This window comes from Malaclemys terrapin, chromosome 4, assembly GCF_027887155.1.
Source record: "Malaclemys terrapin pileata isolate rMalTer1 chromosome 4, rMalTer1.hap1, whole genome shotgun sequence".
NCBI lineage: Eukaryota > Metazoa > Chordata > Testudines > Emydidae > Malaclemys > Malaclemys terrapin.
Window position 1 is genome coordinate 111,041,171 of NC_071508.1, and position 19,201 is coordinate 111,060,371.

Genomic DNA, 19,201 nt, shown 5'->3' on the forward strand with positions numbered 1-19,201 from the left:
CATGAGTCTGCTATGGTGTTACGTTCAAGGGCTAGGGCTTCTCCCTTGGGCGATAAACATTAGAAAACAGCTCCTGTCCATGGACTGCATCAGCCCTTGCTGGGGGGTGCTGGGTAGGTCCCTAGTAGTTGCTTTTACTTGCCCGTTTCACAGCTCTGAGCATGGAACAGCCTCTTCTACTACAGGATCCAATTGTATCTACAGCAATGGCACTAAGGAGAGGAAACAGGCACCTGGCTGTAGCCGAAAGCTCGCTGTGCTGCTGGGTCCTGTGAGTCAAGGCTGTTTTCTTTTGTGATGGGCTCTGGCTTGTCCAGACTCAGGAAAGCTCATGTTCATTTGGAAAAATAGCCATGAGGTACAAAATATTTCTCCTTGTACGTAAAGAAAAAAGAAGCTATTGTGCTATTGAATGGCTGCAGGGAGAGCCCCTGTGGAACTGCCCACCTGGTTATGTTATAAAATGTGTCGAATATCACAAGCCTGCTGTATGCACAGAGTTAAAAACACGAAAGGCAAACCCCACTTGTGGAGCTGAATCCTGGGAAAACATAGGCTCTGGACTGTGGCTGGAGGCTCAGTAAAGCCTTTGGACCAAGTGGAGAGTGAGTTCCAAAGGTGCCTCTCCCTCCCCCAAGTCATAAAACCTCAGGGCTGTGAGCTTGCCTGTTAGCTAATCTCATCTGCTCCTGTGATGGCTCAGTGGGTGAGAAATGTCTCCCAACTGCACACAAAACAAGTCTACTGTTTCCTTGCAGTGAACAAACCCACTTTGCAGCTGCTGGAGCTTTGCCACGGTCTCAGAGCAAAGGCCCATGCAGCATGCCCTGTAATCATCTTAAAATGCTACAGTGGCCCCGACTACAGGGGCAAGAGCTGAATCAGAGCAAAAGGGTCACAGCTGTCTTAACCAAATAATAGCTGCAAGGAGCAGGGCCGGCTCCAGGCACCAGCCCACCAAGCATGTGCTTGGGGCAGCACCTGGAGGGGGGCGGCACAGCGCGGCGCTCCAGCCCAAGAGCGGGGCCACGACTGGGCTCGCCGCCCTCCCCGCAGCGCTCTGGCCGCTGGGGAGAGCGGAGCCCCGGCCAGGCTCTCCGTCCTCCTCCCGGCGCGCTGGATGGTCGGGGAGAGCGGGCCTGTGGTCAGGCTCTGTGCGCTCCGGGGGGAGGAGGGACGGCAAAAAAGCCAGAGCTGGCCCTGGCAAGGAGGCACTTTTGCCAATACTGGGCAGATGCAGCCAGCACCACCTCCAAACTCTAAGGGTTGTAGGTGGAAGGAGGATGAATCTCATGGATGAAGGTTAAAGTTTTCCTGTTTTACCCTTATGCTCCATTCTAATTATGGTGTCAGCTGTGTCTTGGCCAGATTAAGCCTGATACTCCATGCCTGTCCGGTGCCAGGAAGTGAAAACTGCAGCAGCTGTGGCTAATGCAAATACAACAGAGCAGTGTGGTATTAGCATTTCTGCCCATGTACAATATACCTTTAACATAGCTGACACTGGCACAGAAACCAGCTCCTCAGCTGAGGGGGAAAAGCTGTGAGGAAATGGCTTTCCAGGCAAAGCTGCTTCCAGCAACCATGTCTTGCCCCAACCCCCTGCTAGCTCTGATTCCCAAAGTGGGGCTTTTATAGTTACAGATGGTGCCCAACCAGCCCAGTTCCTGTGTTCAGAGGTGGCTGCTCTAGTAAAATATGGCCCCTGTGATGAAAAAGTTGGAGGCTAGGTGCTCTAGCTTGTCTTCCCAGCAGGTGCTCTTGTGCACACTGCTCCAGAAGGGCTTCCCTCCCTGAGGTGGTTGCCAGAAGCACTTTGAGTGCTGGTGGTCAGGTGGAGGGACTGGCTTTCTTTTGCATGGGTCCTCTTTACCTGCTTGCCCAGCTCCTCGGAATGATGCTCTGCTTGTGACACTGCTCACTGTGAGGGCAATGCAGCCCCACAGAGATGGCCAGCTACTGGGTGAGCATCAGGGGAATGTCTGTGCTAGACAGACAGACAGACACGTGCATCCTTCTGCCCTGCCTCCCCACCGGTGTGTCCCACATACTGGCCAAAAGGACAAGCCAGGAGAGGCAGTTACTAAGTTTCATTTCTTGCTCTTGAGTAGAAGCAGCCCCCAGCCATACAGCTCACTGATTAGGGGCAATCAATGAGGAACGGGCAGGGCCTGAGCTAGGCAGAACGTAGAACCAGTCACCATGTCTGTGAGGTGGTTTGCCTTCCTTTGCCAGACAGGTAAGGGGAGCCCAGCTGCAATGCAGCTTCATTGGCACCTCCAGTGATTTCCCTGCTATCTGTACCTGCTCCGCCCTGCAGGCCCCTTGTAGGACAGGGCTTGGAAACATAACCCCCCTGAAGTATGGCTGTGAGGGGCTTAGGATAAGCCGCACACAGCCCATTGGCATTCTGCTGCCACTGGCCCTTCCATTAGCTAGGTAGCACCCAAGAGCTGAGCAAAGAGCCTTTCACTGCAGCCACTGAGCCCTTTGCAAGCCAAGTGCCATGTCTTCAGAATACGCAACAGCAGGAGACCTGGTGTCAATGTTCTGCTCTTTGGCTACCACAAGAGGGATGAAAGAGGAAATGAACCAATGGCTCGCCCACCCTGTTCTCAGCCATCACACCAGCAGCTGTTTACTTTAGAAAGGCCCATTCCACTCCCAGCCGTCCACCCCCACAGCATGTGGCTCTGTGAATGGGATTCATTCTCCCCTGGAGCTTAGGACTCTCCCTCTGCTCCCCACTAAGGAGAGTGCAGGAGACACTCATGCCACAGAGGCTGTTGGGGAGTTTCTGCTCTAAACACCCAGCTTGAGGTGGTGCAGAACAAGCACAGAGGCAAAGGCAGCACATGGCAACTTAGTCCCTTTGCCAGGCACTCCTAGCTCCCTGCTGGACCTAGCCCACCTCTGCATCTGGCCCTCGCTTACTGGGTCAAGGATTGGAATAGCAGCAGGGCTGCTACAGCACAGGCTTGAGCTGCCAGAGGTCAGGGAACAACCCTTGCCTTCCTCTCTCCTTGCACTGCATTTACAGCGCGCTTTAAGGCTCTAGCTGGTTAACACCTTTCCTGCTCCTGCCACTTGGCCAGTTTCTCAGAAATTAAACACCAGCTGCAGGCCCTGCCCTAGGCATTCGTTCCACAGTGAGTCACCCTCACCTCATCCTCCAACCTCTTCCTGCCCACAGCCTTAGAGCCCAGCGGGTTGGGAAGTCAGTAACCTTGGGGACGGAGCACTCGTTGCAAGTACAGCGACATCTCCCTGAAAGGAGAGCTCAGGGAGAAGGTTGCAGTAGCAGGTGTGGGCTGGGGGTGCAGAGCAGACAGAAGGAAATGGCTCCAGGAGGGGAATGAAGGATAGTGTGTAAATCAGAAACAATCCTCCACTTGGGTGAAGCTGTTTTATTGATTTCAGACATTCACTCGGAGCAGGTCAGAGATCCCAGGGGGAGCCTCTCACACACTTGAGGGTGGGGGGGGATGGCTCCTCCCCACCCCTCCCACAAGATACCATGGGTAGGTGCTGTTAGTGCACATGCAGCCAGTGAGACACACAGACCACAACCCCCGACTCCATCTAGCGGTAGCCATTGGGAATGTATTAGCCATAAAGAGCTCAGACAGCAGCAGAGAAATGGGGAGAAAGTAACAGGGATGTGGGGTGGGATCCCCAGTTGATAAGGGCAGGGAGAATCAGGGAGCTAGTGGAGTCTATGGGCAGAGAAGGAGCTGGACACTAACGGGGCCTGCCCCAGAGGGAGGTACTACCCCCCCTAGGCGAGCAGGGGAGTCTCATTCATAGTTACAGAGACTCGCTTCCCACACAAAGCACCAGGCAAGGAGAGCCCCACAGAGCTTGTGGGTAAAGAGGGACAGGAATGTCCCAGGGAACCCATGGGACGGCAACGTAGTAGGCTAAAGTGGCTGAGTTAGGCCCCCTGGCACTGATGTCTTTGCCCCTGTAGGGGTTAGTGACCCTTACCAGGGTTGGGTTAGATGTAAGGTGAGAATGGGAGGACCTGGGGGAAGGAGGGCAGGGAGACAACATGACTTGACCCCAGCCTGGCCTGATCTCTTGGATAAGCCACTGCAACACAAATGGAAATTAGCCCAAGAGGAAGAAGCCAAGGCTGCAAATTGGACCCAGTCCAGACCCCCACAATCAGCCCTTGCAGAAGTGGACCTCCCCCAGACTGGCAGAGCTGCAAGTACCACCCAGGATCACAGGTCCCAGTGATCTAGGGGGATAATCTGCTTCTCCAGCAGGATCTGGGTCTCTCCCTGGGCCCCACCCAGCACATCAGCAGCTAGCCCCCTGCCTGGCACCATGACACCATCCTTCACTCCTCGCTGCTCCGCATGGGTCTGTCTAGCCAACCAGCTTGTTCCACTGGATGGTACTAAAGAAGGGATGGCTCTTCAGCTTGTTGACTCCGCCTTCTCCAGAGCCCAAGCGTCGCTTGGGATCAAACTGCAGCAGCTAGAAGGAAATGGACACAGGGATGAGATGGGGAGCAGCAGCACAGCCCCAGCGAGGACCCTTCCCACCCCTCACCCAGCAGGCTCCAGCCAAAGATGCCTTAGCCCTGCTCCAGACCCATGGCCCCCTCCCCCTTCTCACACTACCTGGGTGTCCTCACCTCAGTGAGCAGGGATGCAGCAGGCAGGCTGAGCCTCTCCGGAAGGTGCAGCTGGGTGTGAGGGTGAATCCCTGAGGGGTGGCTCTGGGACAGCGACTGCGGGAGAGACAGACAGTGAGGAGAACCCTGTGCAGCGGGCACTGTCCTCCTTACACCTCATCTGCCACTGCCCCTCCCCAAGCATCATGGGAGTAACAGTCTCAGCCCCCCAGTGCCCATCTCCCACAATTCAATGGCTCATCAGCTTCAGGCCCTCAGCACCCCAGGGAGCAGCATCCAGATACCCAGGCTCCGGTACTAGGAGTCACATGCCCAGTGACAACTCAGCCTGGAGCCCAATCTACACCCCAGGACACTAATACCAGGATGCAGACTCCTCCTAGCCCCCCCATGTGCACTGGGGCACCAACACTAGGATTGATACATGCTGCCCCCTGCCTGACATAAGATGGGGACACAGAAACCACTCACCATTCCTGTCAGTAACTCATACAGCAGGGACCCAAAGCTCCACCAGTCACAGGCCTCAGTCAGCTCAGAAATCCCACCCACTTCTGCAGAGAAAGCCAAATGAGTTCAAGATCAAATAGGAGGGAGATGCTGAAAGGCAACCGTGCATCAAGCTCCCATGGGCGCTGGTGGCAGCTGCCCTTGGAAGAGATCAGGCAGACAGGGAGATGCTGCTGGGCAGATATAAATCTCTTGAGGTGTCTCAAGGGGGCATCAGAGAAGGCAGTAGACTGTTCCCTTACCTGGGGCGCTGTACAGATCTTCTAGGGCCTGGCTGCAGCATTGTGGCTCCACCTCTGTCCACTGGCCAAAGAAGGTGAGACGGATGTGACCTGTGAAACAGCACCAGTCAGGGGCAGGTAGGGAGGTCAGGACAAAAGACACCTAATAATTGCAGCATGTGCCACAAGCCATGGCCCTATCCCTCCAGGCTCCCGTCCCCTGCAATGGGACATGGTGGGAAAAGCTGCCCCACTGGCACCTCCCCTGGACCCTGCAACATAGCTGGGCTCCAATGTTTTCACTGCTCTGAGCCCCAACAGAGCACCAGGCCCCAGAACACATGATTCCCACATGCACAGTGGGGACTAGACTCTTCTGGGGAAGGGGTAGTGGGAGTGACGGGTCTGCAGCTAGTGGAAGGACTGGGTAGGATGGGATCCAAGCAAGAGTAACTGGATGGAGCAAGAAGAGAGGATGAGGGTCAAGGGGAAAGGGTCATTTTTACCAGCTCCTCATTTAAAGGATCCACTGTTTATTTTGTAGTTTTCTAACCTGCCCCACATTCTTCATCACACAGACACACACCCGCCTCGAGAGAAGAGTCAGGCCATGCAGTGCACTCTGGAGAGCAATGAACTCAGGCTGCCAGACCAAGGGTGGGAGGGCTGACTTGCAGAGTCAAAGGCCCCCAAACCATTAGCCCTGGGGACTGTTAGCCTGACTGCCCCAGCTAATCGCAACTTCCCCTGTGGAGGCTCAGAGGGGTGTCCCAAGTAGCCAGGACCCCCCAGGGAACAGGATATGTTCCATGTGGCTAACATTGCTGAGCAGCCTTGTTCTGCCTCATGCACAGCAGACTGTAGCAGTCTCCTAGAAGCCCTTAAGGCCTGGAGCACAGGGGTGGGGTCTGGATCAGAGATGCTCAGACTTCACAGAACAAACACAGAGATGCAGTGCGGGGGCAAACCATCCTGGAGTGGATCAGATGCCACAGGCCCCCCTGTTGAGGGGATAAAACCCCTCCTCATGCTATAGCCTCAAGCAGCACCTACCAGCACCATCTAGCAGCAGGTTTCTGGGGTTGAGATCCCGGCACAACACCCCCTGTTGATGGAGTCCCTCCAGAGCCAAGAGCATTTCGGCTGCCCACAGCCGGATGAGCTCCTCGTTCACATTCCAGGTCCCCTGGCCATCCCCTAGGAAAGAGCAATGGGTTGGAGGCCCATGCTGTCCTGAAGTTGGATGCTCTCTGTGCTGACCATGGCCTGCTCCTTCTCGGGCCCTTGAGATGCTCCTCAACAACTCCTGCCCCCCAGAGTCACACCAGTAGGACTCGCTGGAGCTGTACAGGGTGGTTCCAGGATGCAGCTGCCTTTGTCCTGGGGGAGCCACTGGGAACTGTGTGGGCTGAGCCCAGGGAGCATCAGACACCTGGCAAACTTGAGGTTCCACCTTCACCAGGTGGCCTCCTCCCATAGCCTTCGGGACTGCAGCAGGAGACTGGGATGGCCTTTCCTCAGCCAGTAGCCGTGTGTCCTGCTGAGACGCTTCCCTCTCTGATACACTGCTGACACCATCACTGCTGGTTAACAAGTCACATGACTGGAAGGCCAAGCTCTGGTTGGTCAGATAGCTGCGTCCCTTGGCCATTGCCATGAAGACAGAATCAGTGACACCAAACAGAGTGTGTGTTGCACTTGAATCCTTCCCCCCAGTAACTCCCTTATGGCCATTGGTGGCGGATCCAGTATGGAACCTGCAACCAGTCCCTGGTCTGGCATCCATGTGGTCAGGTGACTGCTCCCAAGAGGACGATTGGTCAGCAATTTCTGGTGGGTGGCGATTCGCAGAGGTTGGGAGGTCAGTGCCATTCTCTGGGCAGAAGCTGGAGCTCTGGCTGGACTGAGAGCCAGCCCCCGAGCAGGTTCCTACTCGCTGCTCCTCACCATGGCCCACCAGAGCTGAGTTGGGCTTTGGGATTAGGCTACCGGGGACATCGAAAGAACCTTGCTTTAAACAAGGCCGGGAGTGGAGATGGGACCAGAGAGTCCCCCCTGGAGAGTGAAGGGAAGACAAAAAGTATTATGGGGTGGAAACCATTCCAGGTCCCTGGCAGACAGACAGACACCCCAACCACCTGCTACCCTAACACCAGCCTTCAGGGTTCAGCAGGCATCAGGCTCACATGCTGAGCAGCTTAAATTCACATGCTGAAAAAAATATTGACCCAGAATCTTCTCTAGGCCCCATAATCTCAGTGGGTTCCTCTCTCCCCTTCTTTGTGGCCTCATCATCAGCTTATCTCCACCTCTTCTTCCTCCCAGGGCCCAGTTCCACTCCCTCTCCTCAGCCCCCTTGATCCCAACAGTTGTCTCCCTCCCAGACCCATTTTCACCCCTCCTCTTACCCCATGACCATTTCCTCTTTACACCCAGAAGGCCTTTCTGGCCCCTATGACAATGAAGATGAGGCACTGTCAGAGACTGAAGTGCCCAAAGAGTGGGTGCGGGAACAAACAGATAAATTATAGATCAGGGAGTCCCCAGGCTCGGATGGCATTCACCCAGGAGTTTTCTGCATAGCTTGACTATGAAGTGGCTGAGCGGTTAACAAAAATCTGCAGTCACATTAAAAATCAGCTACTCCATGAGTAACACAAGGGTAGCAAATGTGGCACTTATGTGAGAGAGGCACAAAGATAACACTGGGAACTGCAGACCAGTGAGCCCTGCAGCCAGAGGAGAACTCCCCTGGTGGAGGGGAACCCCTCCCTGGAATAGTCAGCCAAGTCAGCCACCACACAAGCTACCCCCTCTGCCAGCCATCACTCTCCAGCACAGGGGAAGGGAGGCAGAGGAAGGACAGAGCTATGCTGATGCCTAAGGGCCCTTATGCCAGCAGTGTCAGTTAGCACCCTTCAGACTGCTCTATAGCTCATTCTAAGGCAGGGGTGGCACAGAATCTGGAAGACTTAACCAGCTCCCTGTTGCCCTCCCAGTCTCTATCTTTCAAGTCAAAATGATAATGATACAATGGGAGCAAACCAGCAGGGCTTCTGCAAAGGAAAATCATGCCCCTCTAATCTAGTGGATCAGCAAACTAATGGGGGAGAAAAGGAGAACAGGCCAATGTAGTTTACACATGCTTTCAAAAACAAAAAAAAAACAACTTTACAATGCCTCTCAAAAGTGACTAACAAAATAGTCATGGGGCGAGAGTACAGCTCTGTCCCTTAGCCCATTTCTAATCCCTGACAGAAAACAAAGGATAGGAAGGAAATAAATTTTCAGCATGGCAAAAAAAAAAAAAAAAAAAAAAAGGTTGAGAGGCACCCTGAGGTGCAATACTGTTCATTGTGCTTAACAACACTCTGGGAGAGGGGTGAGCAGTGGGGTGGCAACATTCACAGCTAATTATTTACGTAAGTGGAGACTAAAAACTGAGGAACTCCCGAGGGATCCAACAAAGCTGGGTGAATGGGCAGCACCATGGCAGATGGAATTCAGTGTTGACAAAGCAGGATGATGCACGCTAGAAGGAACAATCTGAATTTACTCAGATGAGGGGCTAAATAGAAATGAGCTGCAGCCACACAGGGAAAAGGCTTAGGTGCCATCACAGATAACAGAGTGACGATCTCTGCTCAGCAGAACCGTTGGGCAATAAAACAAAGCGTCAGGATACTTAAGGAGTGGAACTGAAAATATTCCGGGCAGTAGGATAATGCGGTTTGTGTTCTCATTGTGTGGACGAAGGGAAGGACATGTGGTATTATGGGTTTCAGCCAGGCCGCAACTTTATTAGTCAAATTACATCCAAGTTTCCTATCGGTGGGCAGCCCAGTGCAGTCCCTCACACCCCATTGATCCTTTGCCAATTCTGGGGGGTTCCCACCGCAGGGGGAGCTAATCATCATACTAGGAGGGAATTTGTATGCCTCCACTTGCCCACTAGCATCCCTCCCCCTTTCGGGGGCAGAGGCAAGAAGGGACCTCATCCCCAGCCCGCACTGCCATCAAGCACATTGGCAGGGTGGTCCCCTGAAGTAGTCTCCTGGCCCCTGGTTCGCATTTGCCTCCAGGGGGTTAGACACCATGCCCCTATCTCATAAAGAGATGCCCTTGAGATACCCACTATGTTACTTTTTTGGATCTGGAGCCTAAATTAGTGAGTTCCTGCGCTGGGCACCTGTCAAAAGTTGGGACAACTAAACAGTTCCCATGTGGGTCCAAACTGTGACCTCTGAGAGGGGAGAATTCCAGCCTTCCGGTTGCCCAAAACCCAAACCCTAGCTTTTGCTGCGACAAAGGCAAAACAAAAACAAACAAACAAACAAAAGTCAGCCTCCACCAATCTGGTGGTATGGGAAAAACATTACTTCCAAGCCACAAAGCAGTAAGTAGCTCAGCCCGCAGTAACCTACGGTGGGCTGTCTGCTGGAAACCAGCAAACAGAATGGCTCTGAGCACATGGCTCCAAATCTCATGCCAAATACCATGAGACCTGTCCCATATTCTTGCCTTCTCCTATCACGGGAGCCACCAGAACACACCCCTCACTAGGCTCTGAACCCTCTTATCTTAGTTAGTGGTGCACACTCCCACCTGGAGCACTGTGGTCTGATCACTCTCTCACAGGCCGGATATAGCAGAAAGAGAAGGGGTTCAGAGACGGGAGTGCAAGTGATTGGAGGCCTGGGGGACTTCCAGGCCAGGACCCAGAGTGACAAGTTCGTAGAGTTTAGTTTAAAGAGGACGTGAACAGGAGGGACATGATGCAAGTCTACAAAATAATGCCTGGCAATGGAATCTGAGAGCAGGTAGTGGGGTACATAGCTGTGCACGTGCTCATTCCAGCTAAGGGGGTTAGGGAGAACTTGCTCTGAAAGATTATTTCACAATCTGTCCACAACAGGGTTTTCTGCACCTTCCTCAGATACATTTGCTATTGGCCACCATGGGAGACTGGATACTAGACTAGACACATCAATGGTCTGATCAGTACAGCAATTTCTATGTTCCGATGAGCTTCCATTCCCTCCCTCTGGTCTCCAGTAACCTGGAGCCCCAGCATCATACCCAGGCCTCCACCAGCCTAATCTCTATCCTACTCTCACCCACATGGATCCCAGAAGCCTCTTATCTATTCTTCCAAACCCGCAATGCTGCTTGCTGGCGCTCACTGCAGGGCTCAGAGACCCTGCAGCATCACCCTCACTGCAAAACATAGTCCCAAACAGCTCTAGCACATGAGACACTCATTCCAGATCAGGGTCAGAGAAGCAGGGGGTAGGACAAGAAGGAAGCAGAGTCTTGGCGCTCACACTCACCCTGCACATGCTCCAGGTGGAGGAAAATGGAGTCTTCGCTCACATAGTAGCGCAGCAGCTTGGCCATGAAGGGGACTCCGTGCGGGATGATGGTCTGCCGCTCACGGGTCTCCACGTGGGATTTGGGGAGGCTCTGCATGGAGAGCATACAGCTGGGAACTTTGAGTGTCACTGAATCCCTGGAGACTGGCCACCACCAGGGCAGAAGACTGAATGGGAGGGATTACTGGTCTATTCCATTCTGACAAGCCCCTCATTCCTACCTTTGTCCACCAGGGTCACACAGACTAGAGCTCTCCATCTGCTGAGCTCAGCAAACCGTGCTCAGACAGCCTTACCAATACACTCACACAGTGCCCCTTGCTACTACACACCTGGGCTCCCACACAGCTCTGCCAATGCAGGTTATTCCTGATCTGTAACCTCCATCGCTATTCTGAGGCTGGCCCCCACCCACAGAGGTCTGCCCATCCACCTCAATCCCTCCAGCTACTCCAGTCCTCGCCATGCCCACAGCTCCAGCTGATGCCCCTCATTCTTACCCCACAGCCTCCAAGCTCTGTTATTAGAGTTCTGGGCTTTTCATGAGCAGTAATAATCACGCCTAACTGTGCTGGACAAATGCCCCAGGGACTCAGACTGAGAACTCCCAGACTCATGTCATTTCTGCTCCGATTCATGTTTGGACACAGATCCATGGCTTGGGTTCCACCAGCTCCATTGGACTGAGTTCCATTAGAGGGACAGTGGGAAGGCAGCTCATGTCTGAGTGACCAAGGAGACTGAATTCCCCTCTGATTGCAGGAGATAATGGGGGGCCGGGGGAAGGGTCATGCCAGGGCATGGGAGACTTTAGGGGGGACATTGGATACTACTATAAAATTTATTTCTGCTGAACAGCACAAAATGGAGCTGAGGAACTCATGGGAAATACTTCTCAGGTCAGGCTGGTATGGGACACCCCTTGCTGGAGGGTTCCCCCAAAGGAGCGGGAGATGGAGGAGCTAAGGGGTAGGAAACACCCACCTTAAGTATAAAGGTCCCCCCAGTGGCTGGATCCTGGACTAGCTGCACCTGCAAGCAATGGTGACAGCCCAGATCAGAAACAGTGAACTCTGTCACTCCAAGTCCCATTTCAAGGGACTTGGCTCATTTTAGTCTCAAAGTTACCTCTTTTCCTTACTATTTTGGTGTCTCTAGCTACCCCTGCCCTCCAGCCACATTTTTAATAAGTCAACATTAGTTACCTCAGAAATAGGGAGATAAGGAGACATGGAATACAGGAAGAGTTAGTGACACTAAACGGGGGGAGAATCCCACAGCATTTTCAGCTTCCTGCATCATTATTTTATGTTCCTCCCTTAGGTTTGTGTAACGCGTTTCGACCCATCTTTGGGCCTTGCCAGTGGAGAGGGGTGGGGTGAGGGGAGGCAGAAAGGAATTAATCTCATCACCCAAAATTCTGACCCTCCTTAGGGGCCCGAGGGAAGGAACCTAACATCTTCACTCCAAGGCCCTGACATGCTGAGGGTGCAGGGAAATGAACGCCATCATCCAGACTTCTGCTGGGGTCTATGGAACCTATAGGGCATCCATCGCCATAGCAACTGGGCATCCGTTTATGGAGGCGAAATGTAGCTATGCAGGTTGGAATCAGGCAAAGACATTGAGTTGTTTGCAAAGGTCTTGGGGCCTTTAATGGCTGTGAGTGGTCAGGACATCGGTTTTACTTCTCTTCCAACAGTGCCCCTAGTGGCACAGCACACCTCCCCACTACCCGGGGGCCAGTACTAGCTCAGAAGAGAGAGAACCCCCTGAGACACCAATACCATTCTGGGCCTTGCCCGTTCAATCAGTGGTCAGCTCAGAGTGCCCCTTGTGAGTCACCCCACTCCCTTTAGCACTCAGGTTTTCCCTGGTGGGAAAGGTGTGGGTGACCAGCCTCAACCCTGCTTGGCACGCACAATACAAGGGGCTCTCAGCACCTGATGTCCAGGCTGCTGTGACTCTGCTGCAGCTCCTTACCTTCTCAATCACTCCCACAACCTTGCAGCGCCTCAGGTTCTCCACAGCCGAGCTGAGTGTCCTGATGGGCCGAAAGCGAAGGCTGCTGTAGCCCTGTGAGGCAGTGAGAAATGAGAATGAGGATCCTGGAGATGTTCTTGTCCAGGGGTGCAGCTGGAAGGGGTCTCCCTTTTCATCTGTGGGGAGCCAGAAAAGCTGCCAAACCTAAACATTCAGACACCATCAGCGATACACACCCGAAATTGTGACTGTTTTAAAAATAAAAGAAAATAAATGGACTCTAGTTTCGGCCAGTGTCTGGATTTCTGAGCCTTTAGGGCGAAGCTCCCAACTCCAGCGGACGTAAGTTAAACCTTAAGTATTTAAGTACACAGAACTGAGACTGCCCTTACCCTCTCCTAACCCTTGAGGTGGGGCAGTTGCCACTCTACCCCCCTCGTTCACTCAGCCTAGGCTATCACTGTGCCCTACCCAGCATCTTGCCACACTCTTCTCTCTGCTTGCCCCACAATCTTCTCCCCTCACACTCCCTCCTTTTCCCCTCAGTTTGCTGCACCCCATACTCTCCCTCTCTAACCTCCCCAGTCCCCAAAGTCACCCTCTGTCCCCCAACAATAGCCCTTCCTGCTCTCCCCACATTCTCCGTTCTGTCTCACTGCTCCACACATTCACCTGATCTTCCAATCTGGGTCCCAACTCCTCACATGCCCTTTACCCCCACCCCATTGGTCTCATTCCCTGCCCCTCCACATTCCCCTGCCTCCTGTCTGGTCTGCACAGGGTGACTGGTGGCTGCCATCTTAGCTGAGGACAGTCTGGCTTCAGTCCCATTGGGAAGAAAGAGAAATGGAAGCCATTTTCACTAGAGGCAGGCATGGTGTCCACCTTAACTGAGGGCAGCCTTGGCTTCAGCACTTCTGAAAACAAGGGATCACAGCCATTTCGAATAATGAGAAAAATCACAAGAAAAATTCAGGCATAAACAAACCACCTAAAAAACCGCATGAGTCCCAATAATGCCATGGGCTATGTTTGTGCTGAACCATCTCAGCCCTTCACCTCTGCAGCTGGGTAGCGTCAGCTCCCCTTCAGCCACCACCCCTCCCACAGATGCCATCAACGTTCTGCAGCTGGTGCAGGACTCAATCTTGGTTTGGGCCCAGCCTATCCAACAAGGGCAGCCTTGGGGTCTATGCTGGGGCAGGAAGGGGCCTGCAGGGCTCTGGGAGCTGAGGGGTGATCTTCTTGGAGACAGGGCCGCCCAGAGGATTCAGGGGGCCTGGGGTCTTCAGCGGCAGGGGGCCCCCACCACTGAATTGCCGCCAAAGACCCGGCACTTCGGCGGCGGGTCCCAGGGCAGAAGGACACCCCCCCCCCCCCCCCGCCGCCGCACTGCCGCCGAAGACCCGGAGCAGAAGAAGTTCTGGGGGCCTGGGCCCCGCGAGAGTTTTCCGGGGCCCCCGAAGCAAGTGAAGGACCCTGCTCCAGGGGCCCCGAAAAACTCTCCTGGGGGCCCCTGTGGGGCCTGGGGCAAATTGCCCCACTTGCTTCCCCCCCCCCCCCCCCGCCCCCCGGACGGCCCTGCTTGGAGAACCTTGTTTTGAGTCAACTGCAACACAGTAGCCCGTAAACCTCTCCCTCACTGCCTTGACTAGCACCATAAAATAGATCTTCTCTGTCCAGCAGCAGCCAGACCATGGCAGAGATACCCAGCCCAGACCTGCGTTCATGCAGACCCACAGTCAGGAGCTGCCATCCCACAAAAGCAGCTGCATCTGAGGGACTGCAATGGTGGGAGAGTTTAAGAACAATGCAATGCAGACAAGCCCCGTTACTCAGGTCAGCCCTACTATAGTTAGTTTTCAAGCCACTGCTGTGTGTCAGGTAGGTCGAGAACAGCCACTCCTCTGGGTGCTCCAGACAGGGCTACCCCAGGAAGCGGTCATTTAAGGCACTGAGAAAGAGCTTCTCTAAATCTTGTCCCCTGGTGACATTTGGTAGTTGACGTGCAGGATCTGGAGCCAGCTATCACTAGGCCGAATTACATCTCCCTCATCACTGGGCACTGTTCAGCCTTTCCCTGATCAGGATGCCAGTGTTATAGCCCTACTGGCACCTTTGTATGTTTAGGGCTTGAGACTGATGATAGCCATATGGGTCCTAGCCCTCTCCCCAACACAGCTGTCCCACATGCATCCCAGTCAGACCCACACAGGGGACTGCACTCAGGGAGTCCAACCAGCACCACATGTGCTGTCAGTATTGCACCCCGAGGTCCCGGCCAGGGCAATCAGGGGGTCCCTATGAAGCCATTTTCCCAACCCCACCTCCTCACCGTGGCAGTGGAACTCCCGTTCCCCAGAGTCCGCTGCAGGTGGCAGTTAAAGATCTCCTCAGCCCGTTTCAGGTACTGTGTGATCTTCCGCTTCACAGCCTCACGGCGCTCCTTATTAGGGTCGACTGCATGGGGGGGGGGGGGGAAACACAGCTTTAGTCACCATTCCAGCCCCTCAACACACTCTGGCCAACATATCTCAATGCCACATGGCTCACCCAGACACTCTGCCCCTCATAACGCCTCATCCTTGCACCATGTCCCAACACCATTTCCCCGCATGCCACATCTTCCCCACAGCTCTGCCCCCCAACCACAGCAGCCAGTCACTAACCTGCAGCCCTGCCTTCAGTCATTATCCTTTTCCTCATGCCTCCTTGCTTGACAACTGGTGATTGACCCATTCCCATCATCCTGCCCACTCTGCTTCCTCCCCATGCTAGCTAGTCATGGTGTCAGCCCCACCACCCCTGGCTGCTACCACAGAGATCCAGAGAACTCCATCGTAAAGCCATGCAGATTCTCCTCTCCTTATATACTGCCAAAATGTGCACATAATCTCAGTGTGCTGCCAAGTGTCCTGTACCACCAACCCCCAATCCCTTGTGTAGCCCACACACACCGCCACTGAGCACTCGTACTCCGTGTGCTGCCAACCCCCCCCCATGTTCAATGCACCCCAGCACCACCAAGCCTCATATACCCTGCATCTTTTGCACCTTACACTCCTGCCCCTAGCCCACCATACCCTGCACGCCACTCAGCAGCACGTCCACGCCATTCTTGTAGTGATTGAAAGCCTCCTCATAGTCCTCGCTCACATCCCGCTCCAGTGCCAGGCGGATCTGCTTTGCTGCATCCACCAGGTAATCCCGCTTCCCAGCTCCATGCACATCAGGGCCCCCTGGAGAGACACGGCTCCGAATCTGTTCGAGGTACATTCGGGCCTGGGAGAGTGCCCGGGAGCAGGACTCCGAGTCCAGGCGCTCACGGGAGACTCTGCTCATGGCTTGGCCACTCTCAGGGCATCCTCAGCAGCTCAGTCCCTGCAATCCTGGAAAAGGGCTGGCGGGGGAAAAGCAGATGAGAAGCAAAACAAAGCCCTTCAACACAACACTGGGGAGGAGTTGGGGGTGGTAGAAGGGAGGGCGCTGGCAAAGTTTGAGAGGGCAGCAGGAGGGCTGAGCAATAGCAGGGGGGTGCAAGTCAGGCCTTGCACATTGGCAGACTGGCTAGTGGAGGAAACCAAGCCTGGAATAGCTGGTCAGGAGTGAAGCACTTTGGCAGAGCTATTTAGGGGACCAGGATTGGAATAGCAGGGCATTAGCAGAGCTGGGTTGGGGTGTCAAGGATTGGAGTAGCAAGGGAAGGGTGGCTGCAGGTTCGGAAACAGGAACATTCGCAGAGCTGTGCTGGGGCACCACTGCTGCCGTAAAGAAAAAGTGAAAGGCTATTTCTGGTCTATCACTGCTGACACAAACTGCGACCAAGCAGGAAATGGATCAGCAGCTGCAAACTGCAGGAAAGTACAATCGTGAGCCAAAGCTCTCGCCCCAGGGCCTCCACATTTAGGATCAGGGTTGATCATCCCTCCAGAGGAGATGTAACAAAGGGTCTCTATGGATGGAACAGTCAGGGCACTGGGGTCTTTCATGTGGATTCCACTGTGGTTGAACAGCTAATAATCCAGGAGATACAGACCAACACTGGTCAAAACAAGCATTTGCTCCTACTTGCCCCCCTCTGCCTGGGGCTGCCTCAGGTTAACAGAGCCAGTCACAAATGCATGGGACTACAGTTTGCAGGGCTTGGTGCTGGCAGGGCACTGCTATGAGGAAGCTCACATTCAGGGGTGCCATTGGAACAATTTGTATAGTGGGGGTGCTGAGAGCCATTGAACCAAACTGTAAACACTGTCTATGATGGAAACCACTTCAAGCCACGGGGTGCGATAGTACCCCTAGTTCCAGCACCTATGCTCACATTGCTGGAGTCCCAGCTGCTCTGGGCAGGCTGCGGGGGAGCTGGCGCTGGTGGCCTTAGGAGGGCCCTGCTGGGGAGATGGTAGCAGTGAAACAGCACCAACGGGCCCCACTACTTGGCTACAAATCCACCCTCCTGCTCGGAGAGTGGCGCGAGAGGGAGGGGGATAGGAGACCCAGCCTGATCCCACAGGGCAGAGGAAGGGGCTCGGCCATGGGGCTGGGGTAGCTCTGGGGCAGATCACATGCACGAGGAAGAACAGTACCTGGTGGAGTCAGGAGCCTGGTCCCTGGGGGTGCGGGACCCACCTCGCCCCCATGGAGCCGCTCCCCTCGGCCCGCTGCTGGGGCCGGGCTGGTTTCCCCGGGCGCGGAGCGAGGTGCCGGCTCTCCACAGCCGCTGCGGTTGGCTGCAGATGAGCTCATCCCCCGGCTTTAGAATAAAGCACCAATCCTCAGGCAGCTCGGCCACCGGCTGCGTCTTAAAGAGGCAGCGTCCGCGCGGGCTGCGGCTCCCCGGGCAGCGCCCGCCGCGGGAGGGGGAGCTGATGGCAGAGCCCGAAGGCGCGCAGCGGGGCGAACCTGGATTAAGGGTCAAAACATTGCCCTGGAAGTGGCGAAGGGGGAGAGCTGCCCGGAGCCAGCCGGGGCGTGGGAGGGTGGCTGGGATGAGCAGGAGGGCGCAGCAACTTCCCCGCTACAACACGGAAAGAGACACCCGGGGACCGTGGGGCTGTTACTAAATCAGGTGGCGGACGAAGTTCAGATTGTCCAGGCTCTGTCCCGTCTGCATCCATCCCGGGAATGGCCCGGGTGTGTCACGCAGCCCATGAATCGGGGCCCCAAATGTCTGCGATCCCAAGCCGCCCTCCAGCAGGAAATGTAAAGAAGAGTCGCTGGACAGCTAGGGATTGAGGGAGCAGTGATGGGAATTCCCCTCACATACCGCCGAGCAGCCCTGGCGGATGGGCATGCTGCCTGCACAGAGACCATGGGGAGAGGGGGAGTGGAGGAACTAGATAGGCAGGGGACTGAGGGAATTGACAAGCCAATTCACTGTACCACTGACCAGTAGTAGGATGAAAAAAGGATGATGAGGACACCCATCGTCACACTGTGACAGGACTTGTGTAAGGGATACAGACCCGCAGGCATCCGGGTGTAAATCAGAACTGACAGGGGCAGGAAGAAACTTCTCCTGTGGACAAGTTATTCCATAGCTGGATTATTAACTATTATTATTATTTTGCAGCTTTCTCTGCAGCATCTGGTTCTGGCCACTGTGAAAGACTGGACACTGCAGTAGGTGGATCACTGCTCTGCTCTTGTGCAGCGATTCCTATGTTTGAACTCTGAGGTATTGGCATATTGGAGGGGAGAAAACATGGGCCCAGATTCATCCCTCAGGGTGTGCTCTGGTTTCCAAGGCCCATATGGGCCCTGCCACAATGGTGAATAGCTGGAGTCTTGAGACAACTGTGGTGTATAGGGATTGGGATAAACATGGTTATTCGGACTCCAACTGTGCCAATGTGGTTTCAGCATGTTTGTAACAGTGTTTAGAGCTCTAAGACACAACAACCCAGATGCTACCCTCCTGTTCCCAGCCTGCTCTTGAGTGTCCCCTGTTCTGGGTGTTTCCAAGGGGGGGAGCAGGTACAGAGCTGGCTCTGAGGCTCCCACAGACAATCTTCTGTGCCAGGGTATTCGCTGAAAGGGGGGGGCTTACACCTGCCCTATATCCCCTTTGCACCAGCACAGCCAGTGTGGAGGGGTTGTAGGGCAAGGGTGAAGGCCTCCAGTGACTGATCACCAATAAAGGAAGGGGGTGGGGAGGTAAGGAAAGAGGTGGCATGTGTGGAGAAAGAGGCCAGGGGAAGATCAGAGGAGAAAGTGGGGCATGTCACCCCTTTGGCAAGGGATTTAAAGTTAAATTCAAAGCTGGGAAGGTGATGGAGAACGGGGGAGAACACAACCTGGCCCAAGGGAGACATCTGGCTGCAGCACTTAGGACCCCTATGGTTTAGAGTCTCAGAAAAGGTGAAATGTGTGAGTTGCCTGGGAGGTGACTGAGGATTTCAGCTCAGGACAGGGAGTGGCAAGTGCTGCCCAAACTCCCATAGGCCTTTCTGCACTACCGAGTGAATGCGACT

General features: G+C 54.5%; 1 protein-coding gene across 3 annotated transcripts; it reads right to left on the reverse strand.

Moving 5' to 3' along the window:
* Positions 1–3,392: 3,392 nt before the first annotated feature.
* RPS6KL1 (ribosomal protein S6 kinase like 1) lies at positions 3,393–17,445 on the reverse strand. Of its 3 annotated transcripts, none has more exons than XM_054026636.1 (11): positions 17,315–17,445; positions 15,815–16,131; positions 15,067–15,191; positions 12,732–12,824; positions 11,733–11,780; positions 10,707–10,839; positions 6,430–7,431; positions 5,398–5,487; positions 5,117–5,199; positions 4,646–4,741; positions 3,393–4,485 (listed from the first exon to the last, which is right to left on the reverse strand). In XM_054026636.1, the coding sequence occupies exons 2-11, from the start codon at positions 16,071–16,073 to the stop codon at positions 4,375–4,377; spliced, it is 2,040 nt and encodes a 679-aa protein (XP_053882611.1). In that variant the 5' UTR covers positions 16,074–16,131; positions 17,315–17,445; the 3' UTR covers positions 3,393–4,374. The 3 variants fall into 3 exon arrangements, with proteins under 3 accessions (XP_053882611.1, XP_053882614.1, XP_053882612.1); XM_054026639.1 differs by having other exon boundaries at positions 6,430–6,573; positions 17,315–17,443; XM_054026637.1 differs by lacking the exon at positions 11,733–11,780.
* Between the last annotated feature and the right edge of the window lie 1,756 nt (positions 17,446–19,201).